We start from the raw sequence: 12522 nt of genomic DNA on the forward strand, positions 1-12522 counted from the left end.
TAAATTAAGCATTATGTGTTGACTTGAAACTGTTTAATGTTGCACTTTTTATATGTAGAAGAAAAGTTTTGTCATTTTATTTAATCTGAGCAACAACTTGAGGCAGTTTAATGTTGATTAACGTGGGCAGAATTATTAAAGTGTTCCCAATGTTAAAAGGATAAAGCCATTGTTTACACATTTGGTAAATAAATAGCCAAAAAATGTATATTTTGTTGTTTTCTTACTGTACCGAAAATGAACCGAACCGTGACCTCTGAACCGAGGTATGTACCGAACCGAAATTTTTGTGTACCCTTACACCCCTATTATATACACATTGTAAATATATATGTAATTTAGTAACAGTCAGGCACATTCATAATAACATGTAATAGTTAGTTTTGCTCATTTCAAGCATATGTAGGCGTATTAAGTTCACAGACGCATCACAACCTTCGCTTTTCCCTTCAACCACAACACTAGTGAACTGTGCATCATGCATAAGTATCATACAGCAGAATTGCTAAGTGTTAAACAAGATATACAAACAATGAGCATAATAAAACAAACACTTACTATACAATGTCAGCTCTCACCGGGATGCTGACTGATGGGATGTTCACACATTCCCGTTTAGATGAAGATTGAATCATAATCCTTCCGCAAGTAAAAAAAGTTAATAGGTACTGCAAACGACTGTCTTGTCATATATTTCCCGCCATTTATGTGTATAAATTGGATGTCAAAGTTGAGTAACTTCTTGATTTATGGCTAAAACTTTCTACTAACCAGGTAAGAGGCATGCTTTACAATCTAGAATTAACTTTTAAGAACAAAGGGGCAATGCAACAGCAGCAGCACCTCAGTACTGTATGGCAATAGCTGCATAAACGAGTTAGCTCTCTGTGATCACAGTGCCGTCAAAAATAATTTGAATCTTAATTATGATGCCAATATCGCTAACAGTATACTATAATACTAATATCAATCAATCAATCAAAGTTTACTTATATAGCCCTAAATCACGAGTGTGTCAAAGGGCTGCACAAGCCACAACAACATCCTCAGCTCAGATCCCACATCATGTCAAGAAAAAACTCAACCTAATGGGATAATACTAAGTATACTACCTGAATACTAATATTCAGGTGGGAGATGTAAATGGAGTATTGTTGGCAGTTTTTGGATGTTTTTTTAGAGGGCTTTATAGACAGAATAGTGTACTCCCATTAGCTGCATTGTTAGTCATATTGTACCTGCCGTACTTTACAAAATTGAATGCATGAAAAAAAGAAAAGCATATGTGTTCTTGTCTTACATAGGGATTGTGAATGATAGGCAAGATTTAAAAAAAAGTACAGTTCTCCTTTTAGGTCAAAAACCCAAGGATTTAAATCAGGGCTAATAGAAAGAAATATTTTAAATATTTCATTAGTATTGTTACACCACCATGATGTGTTTTTGTCTGATTATTATTGTGATCAAAATGGAATCATTTAATGATATTAAGGATTTTAAGTATATGCATTGGTATGACCAATACTCCCCCTGCAACTACTTAGTATTTGACTATTACCCAAATTTGTAGTATCACCCAAAACTAATGTAAAATATCCAAACAACAGAAGAATATGTGCTTATTACATTTTAACAGAACTGTAGCTGAAACCATGTAACAGAAAGCAACCAACTTTTAACAGAAAATAAACAAATAAAATAATAAGAGTTTTGCGAAAATAATACAAATGGAATTAATGCAATATGTTATTGCATACGTCAGCAGTCAAATTAGGAGCATTTAATAATAATAATAATGGATTAGATTTTATATCGCGCTTTTCTATTATTAGATACTCAAAGCGCTCACAGAGAAGTGGGAACCCATCATTCATTCACACCTGGTGGTGGTAAGCTACACTTATAGCCACAGCTGCCCTGGAGTAGACTGACGGAAGTGAGGCTGCCAGTTTGCGCCTACGGTCCCTCCGACCACCACCTATCATTCATTCATCATTCATTCAGCAGTGTGAGCAGCACCGGGGGCAAGAGTGAAGTGTTCTGCCCAAGGACACAACGGCAGTGATTTGGATGTCAAGAGGCGGGGAGCGAACCTGCAACCCTCAGGATTCTGGCACGGCTGCTCTACCCACTACGCAATACAGTATATCGTTAGTGTAGGAAGCTGAAATATATATTACAATATAGATTTTACGCCATGTATGCCCATCCATACCTAGTAGACAGATTTTTTGTTTGTGATTGTGAGTTTTTTTCACACAATGTGTCACAAAAGCGGTTCTGCATACGTCTCACATGGGTGAAGACAGAGAGTGATGCATACTGTACAAGAATAACAATTAAATTGTTTCCTATTTTATGTGCTGCTGTCCTTATAGTCCTACCGTAGGCATATGTAACTGGAGAGCTGAGTGTTTGTGTTGAAAACTGGAGCTGACTTTGCATTCAGATGGGAAAAAAACAAGGTGGAGGACTTTAACCTCTGTGTGCAACATAAAACTGTGTCGTAAAAAAGGGGGAGGGGCCATCATATACACTTAAACTGGAGAATGATTGACGTGAGTCCCCTTCCCCCATAAAGACATGGCTTGATTGTTCAGCTCTTTTCGGTAAATCGAACTTAAACAATTTGAGAAAACCAGAGAAAGTGCAACTTACTTCAAAAATAAAGAGGATGGAGTCCAGCTCCTCCCGTTGAGATTTGATCCCTGTGAAAAACAAGTAAAATAATTAAGTGTGAACACATTATAAAGTGGTCAATTTTGTGGACATTTTAATTACTGTGAGAAATTGTAGCAGTGTTTGGGACTTCTAGAAGTAGGTTCAAATCCAGGCTGAAAAAACTTTTATTTAATTTTGATAACAAAAAGTGTTTCATCTACAATCTTTGACTGATTTTAATTTGAATTATGATTGTCTTTATGAGTATTTGATTTTCTGATATTAATATGAGTAATGATTATCTTTACAATTAATGTATATTTTTGCCTTCTTACAATTTTCTTTAAAGCACTTTGAATTGCCTTGTGTACAAAGTGTGCACTATAAAAAAATATGTGCCTTGCCTATTATTACCAACATAGGGGTGGACAAAGTAGAAAATTAACTATTGCAACAAATCACACAGAGAGCAGAGAGATGTTAATTATTGAACTCTCGGTGTGGATGTGAGCGCAGAAACACAAAATGTTGAACTCACCTTTTTGCTTTAAGTTACTTTCCAGTGTAATGAAATTTTCATAAAATATAAAATAAATCTGTGAACAGTTGTTCTCGAAGAAGGGCTTCAGCTCACTCTTGTCAATGATATCTGTAAAAGAGAGGTAAGAATCTTAAATGCAAATATAGAACTTTGTTTAACAGATAACTTAGTTGACCATCACTTGATCAGCTGTCTCCAGCAGCCACCCGTTCCTTTTTTGGTCTGCAGAGTTTAAACGACAACTCTGTGGTCCCAAACCTAAGTCCTTATGGACTGAGTGAGCAAGTGCCATCCTAAATTTGTAAACGTGCGATCCTGAAGTGGTGTTTTCAAAATGCACCTATTGGCCATTTCGAATAGTGGCCATATCAAATTGTACAGTTTTGTCAATAAAAAAACATATATATTAGTATTAGGCAAAGCCATTGATGACAGTTACTGATCGATTAACTTCATTAATATGGTGAGGGACATAAAGGAAACATAAAAATAGATTCCTTCTTTAAGAATTCTGTTGATTAGTGGAATCCATTGTTGAATTGATCATTTCTACGCCTGCAGCAAAAATGAACTGTTAGTTTTATTTTGTAGTCCAAAGAAGAAAAAAAATTATGTTAGTTATGGGAAGTTGAGCAACAGTCATACATACCTCCGCTATGCATCAATACATTTATACTCAGCAAATGCGTTGTTGAAAGTCAATATTACTTAAACTGTTATTTTTGCATCATTGCTTGAGCTTAAGGTTTAGGGTACTTCAATAAAAGGGTTGTACTGGATCAATGCCAGGCTAAAAGTCAATAACAAGATTACATAGTGGAGCCTTATCATTGCCAATTAATAAGATAATTGTTGTATTGAGTGCACTTGTGTGTTAACAAATTGATCATCACTGAGGAATTATGGTTTTTGAACAGTAAACAAACAACCCCTGGACTGCTAGTCTTGTTTATAGCCTTTGATTTATATGATTTTCTTTTACTCTTATTCTGTATTTTCCGGTTCGTGTTTTGCAATGTAACCAATTCCTTTACTTTCTGTTGGACAGTGATGGCAGGTAGGTTTAACAATGAGTTGACTCATTAGTTCAGATGGCATTTTAGTTACTGGATCATTGTGTTTGTTGGAAGTGTTTGAACAGTCAGTATTTACATGGCATTTGTATGTTTTTCCATGGACTCTACATCCTACCTGCTTCTTGCATGTCATCTGCGTTCTGGTGAGTTTTTGTTTAAGCTTTTATATTTTTGGCATCTTTGTATTTTTGTTACTCCAATCTTTGGGAGAGCCGTGCCACTCCTTGGCAGCTTTGAATAAAAATACTTTTTGACTGCACCCGACCATGTAATCACATTCTGGGATAGCAGTGCACAACTCACTTACAGAGAAAAATATATTCTTGTTGTTAATGTAAAATAACTATAATTTTTTTATTTGGCTAGTAGAATTAAATAAAGACTAGAAGGCATCCTGGCACACTAGCATAAATCAAGTGTCATCCTCTGTTGAGTTCATATTGCTACCACATGGCAAACTGAAGACCCCCTGAAAAGTCAGCCTGTTTATGGGTAGTGCCGGAATTATGTATGACAAAGACTAAAAATGAGGCTAAGCCATGAGATGAAAGAAATTATGCTGAGAATGGATGATGGGAGACTATATGAAATACCATACAAACGTGATTGATAACTGCACTTTGATAAACTGGCGGATTGACTCGCGTCAGCTCGCTACCTTAACATGAAAACAAAAGACATTAATGTGTTTGCCCATTAAGAAAGGACATACACCAATCTAAATGTATATACACATTGCTGTCTGAGCAACCAAGCTATTCAATTATACACATTTAACCAACAAGCTGTGGTCTCTTAGCATTGTTCTGTTTTTACGGTGCGTTAAGGACCGCTGAAAAGAATACAATGCCACAGTGCCCGCCAGAAATAAAAATAATAATGATAGATTTTGTTTCACACTTTTCACTTAAATAAATCTTAAAATTGTGGCTGTGTAAACAAATATTCAAAACAATAAAAGCTTAGCAATTAAAATAGATAAAATACTATGACTAAAACACTATCAGTAAAGCATAAGAAACACAAAACATACAAAATAGTGGGTTTTCTGAACAATGTGTCTATTTATTTTAGTAATTTCTTTTAATAATATCAAAAGATTTCAGTGTGTGTATAAGTATGAGCATATTCAACAACACTGCGATAATAATGGTAACCGTGATAATTATGGTCACAACTACAGTGATATTAAATTTTCATATTGTTACATCCCAACGTCAAATTAAAACATCTGTATTCCTTGTCTATTCATAAATACCTTGTTACAGAAGTTTTTTTTGTAAGAAAGGGAATTATGGCCTCAATGACCCACCCCCACCATCGCCTGCCAGCCTATGGAATTGTCACTGTGTCCGTGCTTAGAATTAATTTTAAAATCTTGTCTCATCTCATGAGATGAGTGTATCGTCACACCTTTAGTGGATGAGTGTATCGTCACACCTTTAGTGGAATTCCCACAGAAAGAAGATTTACAGCATTTGTGTTGCTTGCAGACTAAAAATCTAGCATGCTGATGGAAGATGTTAGCATTCATCACTGTACAATAGCCTTGCTGTACTTTGCTATTTACGCGCTTGACGTCGATGTCATCATCCTGCCGACACAAAATGGAAATTAGAGCCAGATTAGGGTTTAGTGCTCCCCACACTGCATCAAAATAAGATGAACATTTGAGACATGACTATAGTGAAAAAGAGAAAGACTGAAAAGTATCAGAAGTTTAGTAATAAAATCAGTGGGTAACAAAAGGGAAGGATCCAAATTAATATTTAACACATCGTGTCCCAAGAGATATGACTTGTCATCCTGCTCTAAACAGCCCTCAGATGTGCTCCACCTGCTCAAAGACCCCACACCTGTCACTAGAGCATAATGGGTAATAAAAAAAAAAGACCACATTGGAGATAACAGGATTTTGACATGAAGCAAAAATCACACAGGGAGACAATTGTGTTAAAATTCTGATGAGCAAAGAGCAACACAGTTAGATCAACCATTAAGGATATGTCACTTTGACGTTAATACATAGTCAATTATTCATGCTAAACAATGGTCTGAAGTAATCCATAGCTAATGCTATAGTCCAGTTTTTGGTGCAGTCTGGATGACTGCATGACATTACCTGTTTTGTAAGCAGTGCTGTCAAGGGAGGCTTGTCCCTCAATTAGTTACACTAAAACTGACGGAACTGGTTTTCTGGATATTAATTTGCAGCGGATGACTTCTAACTTACAGTGTTTGATAAGATACACGTTTCCTTCAGCGCTTTGTCAAACATGAAAGAGCGACAACAACAACAGGAGCAGTGTAAAACTTCAATCACACCATAGTGGATATTGTGGTAGGAAGATCCTGCGTTTTACCAGAATACAGCACATTCATCCTGTCATGTAACACCATCATTTTATTATTTGAATCACATGAATTAACTGGAAAAAAATAGTGCAACAATGGCAAAATACAGGACAATGAGCTAAGCTATGATCAGTCTACAAAGAGCTGAACATTTTCTTAAACATGCGCCTTACTTCAGTAGTTAAATTGTTAAAAGATTACTCTGTGTCTGACAATCCTTTAAACTTGACTGACTAAACTGTACTTTAATCACTAAGGCTTAAGCGCTGCTAATAGTGACAACTTAATAAAGTTTCGCTGATAGTGACAACTTAATAAAGAAGAGGCTTGGCATGTAATAAATAGGTATCAAAAGACAGCAGTAGGTTTGGCTTGGATGACTACTCTCGATTGTGTGGGTTTCCTGTCAAATGTCAGAGAAACACAGTCGCCCCACCCCTTTGTGAAAAGTCCAACTAGAATAGGATAACATTGGGCCAAGAGCATATCGATCTCAGCTACTCAATGGTTAAAAAAGGCACTGCACAGTATATTTATACAAAATTCTGCCATTGTGAAGTGAATTGTGAATTATATTTATATAGCGCTTTTTCTCTAGTGACTCAAAGCGCTTTACATAGTGAAACCCAATATCTAAGTTACATTTAAACCAGTGTGGGTGGCACTGGGAGCAGGTGGGTAACGTGTCTTGCCCAAGGACACAACGGCAGTGACTAGGTTGGCAGAAGCGGGGATTGAACCTAGAACCCTCAAGTTGCTGGCACGGCCGCTCTACCAACCAAGCTATACCGAGCTATATATATATTGTGTACCGCCATGACCAATAGAATGGGAGTGGACATGGTAACGGTGGGAATAATTGATGAATTATGATTATTGTAATGTTCTTGAAGTATGCGAGGTAAACTACAGTGCAATATTTGTCTGCAACCAGCAGGGGTGCTGTTGTGTATTCACACTAGGCTATTGGTACCGTGCTGGACCATGTCATTCTCCTGCCCTCTATTGGCCCCCACTGGCCTGCGTTCCCATTGTGCATTTGTGCCATGGCATTACTGCAGTTTCTCTGATTAGTGAAATATTCCCAGACTTATTTAGAGTCATTTTGATTTATTTTGTGCACGGTTGCCACTGTCAATACTTGCAAGAGTGGTGATCACATTAATTAAATGATGTTCTATTCTGCTGTATTACGACAATTACTCTTAATATGTAGACTTTTTTCACCCTTTTTTGGAGTCCTTCTGATTATTTATTTTCTACAAGGTTGCCGCTGTCATCAATTATTTTGGATATATATTCCATGAAAATACCAGGACTAATCAGAAGTTGCTCAGGGGTATGCTGGGTGTGGTTTATGCAGTGTTGGGACTAACGCGTTACTGTAACACAGTTAGTTTCGGCGGTAACTAGTAATCTAACGCGTTATTTTTTATATTCAGTAACTCAGTTAACGTTATGATGCGCTACTGCGTTATTTTATGTTATTTTTTATGTAGTATCGGCTAGAAACAGAAGATCTGAGTGTGTTTTATTGGAGCGCTGTGGTGTCGTCCTTCTGTGTCACAAGGAAAAGAAAAGGCGTGCTTTGTGTGTGGGGGGAGGGGGCGTGCTCCCAGACTGTAGTTGAGGGGCACAGGGGAGACGTTCCTCAATTTATTTAATCCATTCATTCATTCATTCTTAAAGTAATCTTACTTATCTCATCATATGAAATATGACTTACTTCACCAATTATTATTATTAAATTATTACTATTATTTATTTATTTATTTTTATTGTGATTACTTATGGAGTTTATTGTGAATAAATTGTGAACAGGAAGTGAACAAAAAGTTTTAGCAACGGTTATGTAAAGAAAAGGGGTAGGATTAAATAAGCTCTGCTTCTTCCTAGTCCTTTTCGAACATGTTGAAAAGAGAAACTGGAAATTGTGATGTATCATGTTGTATGCTTGCATGTTCGAAATAAACTCAAACTCAAACTCAAACAGATTGTATTATTCTCCAGTGCAATAACAGTACTGAAATGAAGGCTAAAAGGGCATTAATGGGAGCCTTAAAAAAAAACGAAATAGTTACTTTTCACAGTAACGCATTACTTTTTGGTGTAAGTAACTGAGTTAGTAACTGCGTTACTTTTGAAATAAAGTAACTAGTAACTGTAACTAGTTACTGGTTTTCAGTAACCAACCCAACACTGGGTTTATGAGAGTTTTCCTATGCAACAAAACCTTTGTGTGGATAGGTTTAGAAAACAAATCTGCTTAATCAATAATAATCAATCTGTACCTGTGCGCAGCTTTTTTTTTAAACACAGAGTTTACCCTTAAAGGCCTACTGAAACCCACTACTACCGACCACGCAGTCTGATAGTTTATATATCAATGATGAAATCTTAACATTGCAACACATGCCAATACGGCCGGGTTAACTTATAAAGTGCAATTTTAAATTTCCCGCCACACTTCCGGTTGAAAACGTCTATGTATGATGACGTATGCGCGTGACGTCAATGGTTGACACGGAAGTATTCGGACCCACTGAATCCAATACAAAAAGCTCTGTTTTCATCCCAAAATTCCACATTATTCTGGACATCTGTGTTGGTGAATCTTTTGCATTTTGTTTAATGTACAATGGAGACTGCAAAGAAGAAAGCTGTAGGTGCGATCGGTGCATTAGCGACGGACTACAGCAACACAACCAGGAGGACTTTGAGATGGATAGCAGACGCGCTACCGTGAGTACAGCTTTAGCTTCCAAACATTTCATCGCTTGCCCGTACGTGCGTGTCGCTATGTGCATGTCACGTACGTAACTTTGGGGAAATATATGTTTCTTGCCGACTCTGGTGTCGTCGAAAGCTACAACACCCGCGGTCGCCGCCGTCCGGTAGCTAAGTTAGCTTCAATGGCGTCGTTAGTAAGGCTGAAACGATGCGTCGACGTAGTCGACGTCATCGGTTACGTAAATACGTCGACGCCATCGGTTACGTAAATACGTCGACGCCGTTTTTGTGCGTCGGCGCGTCGCATATTTACGGCACACTACCGTCATGGCGGAGCGCAAAGAAGACTGTGCGAGCGAGGGGGAAAAAGCACGCCAAAAGTCGTCAAAAGTGTGGGAGTATTTCAATACACAGCCTAATAATGTTGTTGTATGCACACTGTGTCGAGCGTAAATGGCCTATCATAGCAGCACAACGGCTATGAACGAACATTTGAAAAGAAAACCATCAACCATCAACTAGTCAATCGTCCGCGTTAGCATACGTTGTCATCATTACACAAAAACATGAATGTGTCATTTGTATCTGCTAGGGGTGTAACGGTACATGTTTTGTATTGAACCGTTTCGGTATGGGGCTTTCGGTTCGGTACGGGGGTGTACCGAACGAGTTTCTAAGCTAAAGCTAACTTTAGCTGCTAAAGTCTTAACAAGCTGCTTCGCTCCTTCTGCCTCTGTCTCAGCACGCAGCATTGTCCCACCCACACAACCATCTGATTGGTACACACAAAGCATTATCAGCCAATCAGCAGTGCGTATTCAAAACGTTACCAGCCAATCAGCAGTGCGTATTCAGAGCGCATGTAGTCAGCGCTTCAGCGTCTAGCAGATAGGTGTTTAGCAGGTAAACATCAGGCAGCGGACTTTCCCCAAATGATAATAAACACCTCCCAGTCAACTACTAGTAACATCACTATGAGCCCGTTGACCTTCTAGAAACGTAAACTGCAGCTCAGCTCGCTCGCAGTCCTGGTTTGAGGTGAAGGCTAATTACCTCTTAGTTCCAGCCACATCGACCCCTTCTGAGCGTAGACATGCTAACCTTTCTTCATTACAACTGTTAGTCACTCACTGGAATGAGTAGAATTGGTTATTGTGTACTGTGTTGGACTGGATGTTTATTTTGCACATTTTAAAAGCAATACTTAATGTTTACAGTGCTCCAGAATATTTAGATTGGCACTTTTTTGTATTGGATGTTTATCTTTATTTTTGCACATTTTAGCAAATAAGCAATACTTTCACTTTTGTTGAAATGTTTACACTGTTGTTTCAGAATATTTCGTTTTGCACTTTTTTGTATTGGATGTTTATCTTTATTTTTGCACATTTTAAAGCAAAATAAGCAATACTTTTACTTTTGAAATGCTTATACTATTGCAGAATATTAAGATTTGCCTGGATGTTTACTTTTATATTTGCACATTAAAAAGCAAATAAGCTACTTTTAATTTTGTTAAATGTTAAACATTTTAAATGTTTACATTGTTACAGAATATTTTGTCATGTTGTTGTCAATGTTGACTGAGTGGCCATACTTTTTTTTTTTGTAAATAAAAGCCATGCCTTTTGAAAAAACTGGCCTACATTTATTTTTTCATCTTCATTTTAAATAAAATAAAATAAAAAATAATCGGTAAAAGGAAAAATAATCTATAGATTAATCGGGAAAAAAATCTATAGATTAACCGATTAATCGGAAAAAATAATCTATAGATTAATCGATAGAAAAATAATCGTTAGCTGCAGCCTTAGTCGTTAGCAACAGCATTGTTAAGCTTTGCCAAGCTGGAAATTATTAACCGTGTATTTACAGGTCCATGGTTTAATAGTATTGTTGATCTTCTGTCTATCCTTCCAGTCAGGGGTTTATTTATTTTGTTTCTATCTGCATTTGAGCCCAATGCTATCACGTTAGCTCAGTAGCTAAAGAGCTTTGCCGATGTATTGTCGTGGAGATACAAGTCACTGTGAATGTCCTTTTCGCGTTCTCGACTCTCATTTTCAAGAGGATATAGAATCAGAGGTGGTTTAAAATACAAATCCGTGATCCACAATAGAAAAAGGAGAAAGTGTGGAATCCAATGAACCCTTGTACCTAAGTTACGGTCAGAGCGAAAAAAGATTTGTCCTGCACTGCACGCTAGTCCTTCACTGTCAAGTTCCACTTATTGACTCCGTAAAGGACACCAGGACAACTCGGATTTCCAATTGATCAACTTTATTTATCCAACTTTTTGGCTTTGTTGGTTTCTTTTCTGTTGATCTTCATTCAATCAGGTTGTTAACCTTCGAACACAAGTGTTAACAATGGAAAAACAATATATGTACAGGTATTTACAAAAAGGTTCAAATTCAACTGACTCAAACAGGTATTATTTTTAAAGTTAAATTTGCAAACTTTTAAATACCATTGTTTAAACTTTTAAATTATCTAACATTACTTTTCAAAAGGACTCTAGACACTTAGATTAAATGCATGTGAATGCACTGTCAAATTAACCAGTTTCAGTAAAATGAAACAAGTAAATCAGAAAAGTAGTTTTAGTCACTTTAAAGAAGTCAAAATTAATTGATCATTTAATTTAATCAATCAATCGTTTAATTACTTAATCGTTCACTCAATTAATCATTTAACTAATCATGCAATTAAGTAATCAATCATGTAAATTCATTACCATGATGGAACTGAGTAAATCCACCAAACGGAGTAAAGGTAAGTAAAAGGTAAGTATAATTAGCTTAATTAATAAGGTAGCTTAATTAGTAAGGTAAGTATAAAGGTAAGTATAATTAGCTTAACTTTAAGCAAAAGTTTTAACATTTTTATCCTTCAACTTTGCTTTTATCTTTATTACTTTTAACTTTGAACCATAATCTTTGACTTTTTATCCCTTTAAATTGAGCTTATTTAACAATTCAATTAACTCAAGCTTTTTAATTATCAAACAGTAAGAAAATACCCAGATGCAATCAATGCTCAAGGTTGGAGTAAATTTGCTGTGGTTCAAACTAAAAACAATTTAAGACAGGTAAGTAAACCAACATGTCAAGGTGAGTTTTAACAAATAAGCATTTCAGCATATTGCAAAGTGGGTAT

At 36.5% G+C, this 12522-nt stretch overlaps 1 protein-coding gene across 12 annotated transcripts in view; it reads right to left on the bottom strand.

Annotated features, from left to right (window-relative positions):
• ralgapa2 (Ral GTPase activating protein catalytic subunit alpha 2) overlaps nucleotides 1–12522 on the bottom strand; it is a 310363-nt gene that overhangs the window by 229262 nt on the left and 68579 nt on the right. For all 12 annotated transcript variants that reach the window (XR_009825291.1, XR_009825292.1, XR_009825295.1 and 9 more), the window contains exons 2-3: nucleotides 3200–3310; nucleotides 2659–2708 (exon numbers count right to left, since the gene is read on the bottom strand). Coding sequence is in view for 7 of the 12 variants with exons in the window: in XM_062041843.1 (XP_061897827.1) it covers nucleotides 2659–2708; nucleotides 3200–3310 (161 nt within the window). In the remaining 5 variants the exon portion in view is untranslated. The remainder of the gene's footprint in view (nucleotides 1–2658; nucleotides 2709–3199; nucleotides 3311–12522) is intronic.

Source organism: Entelurus aequoreus, linkage group LG03 (assembly GCF_033978785.1).
Source record: "Entelurus aequoreus isolate RoL-2023_Sb linkage group LG03, RoL_Eaeq_v1.1, whole genome shotgun sequence".
NCBI classification, from domain to species: domain Eukaryota; kingdom Metazoa; phylum Chordata; class Actinopteri; order Syngnathiformes; family Syngnathidae; genus Entelurus; species Entelurus aequoreus.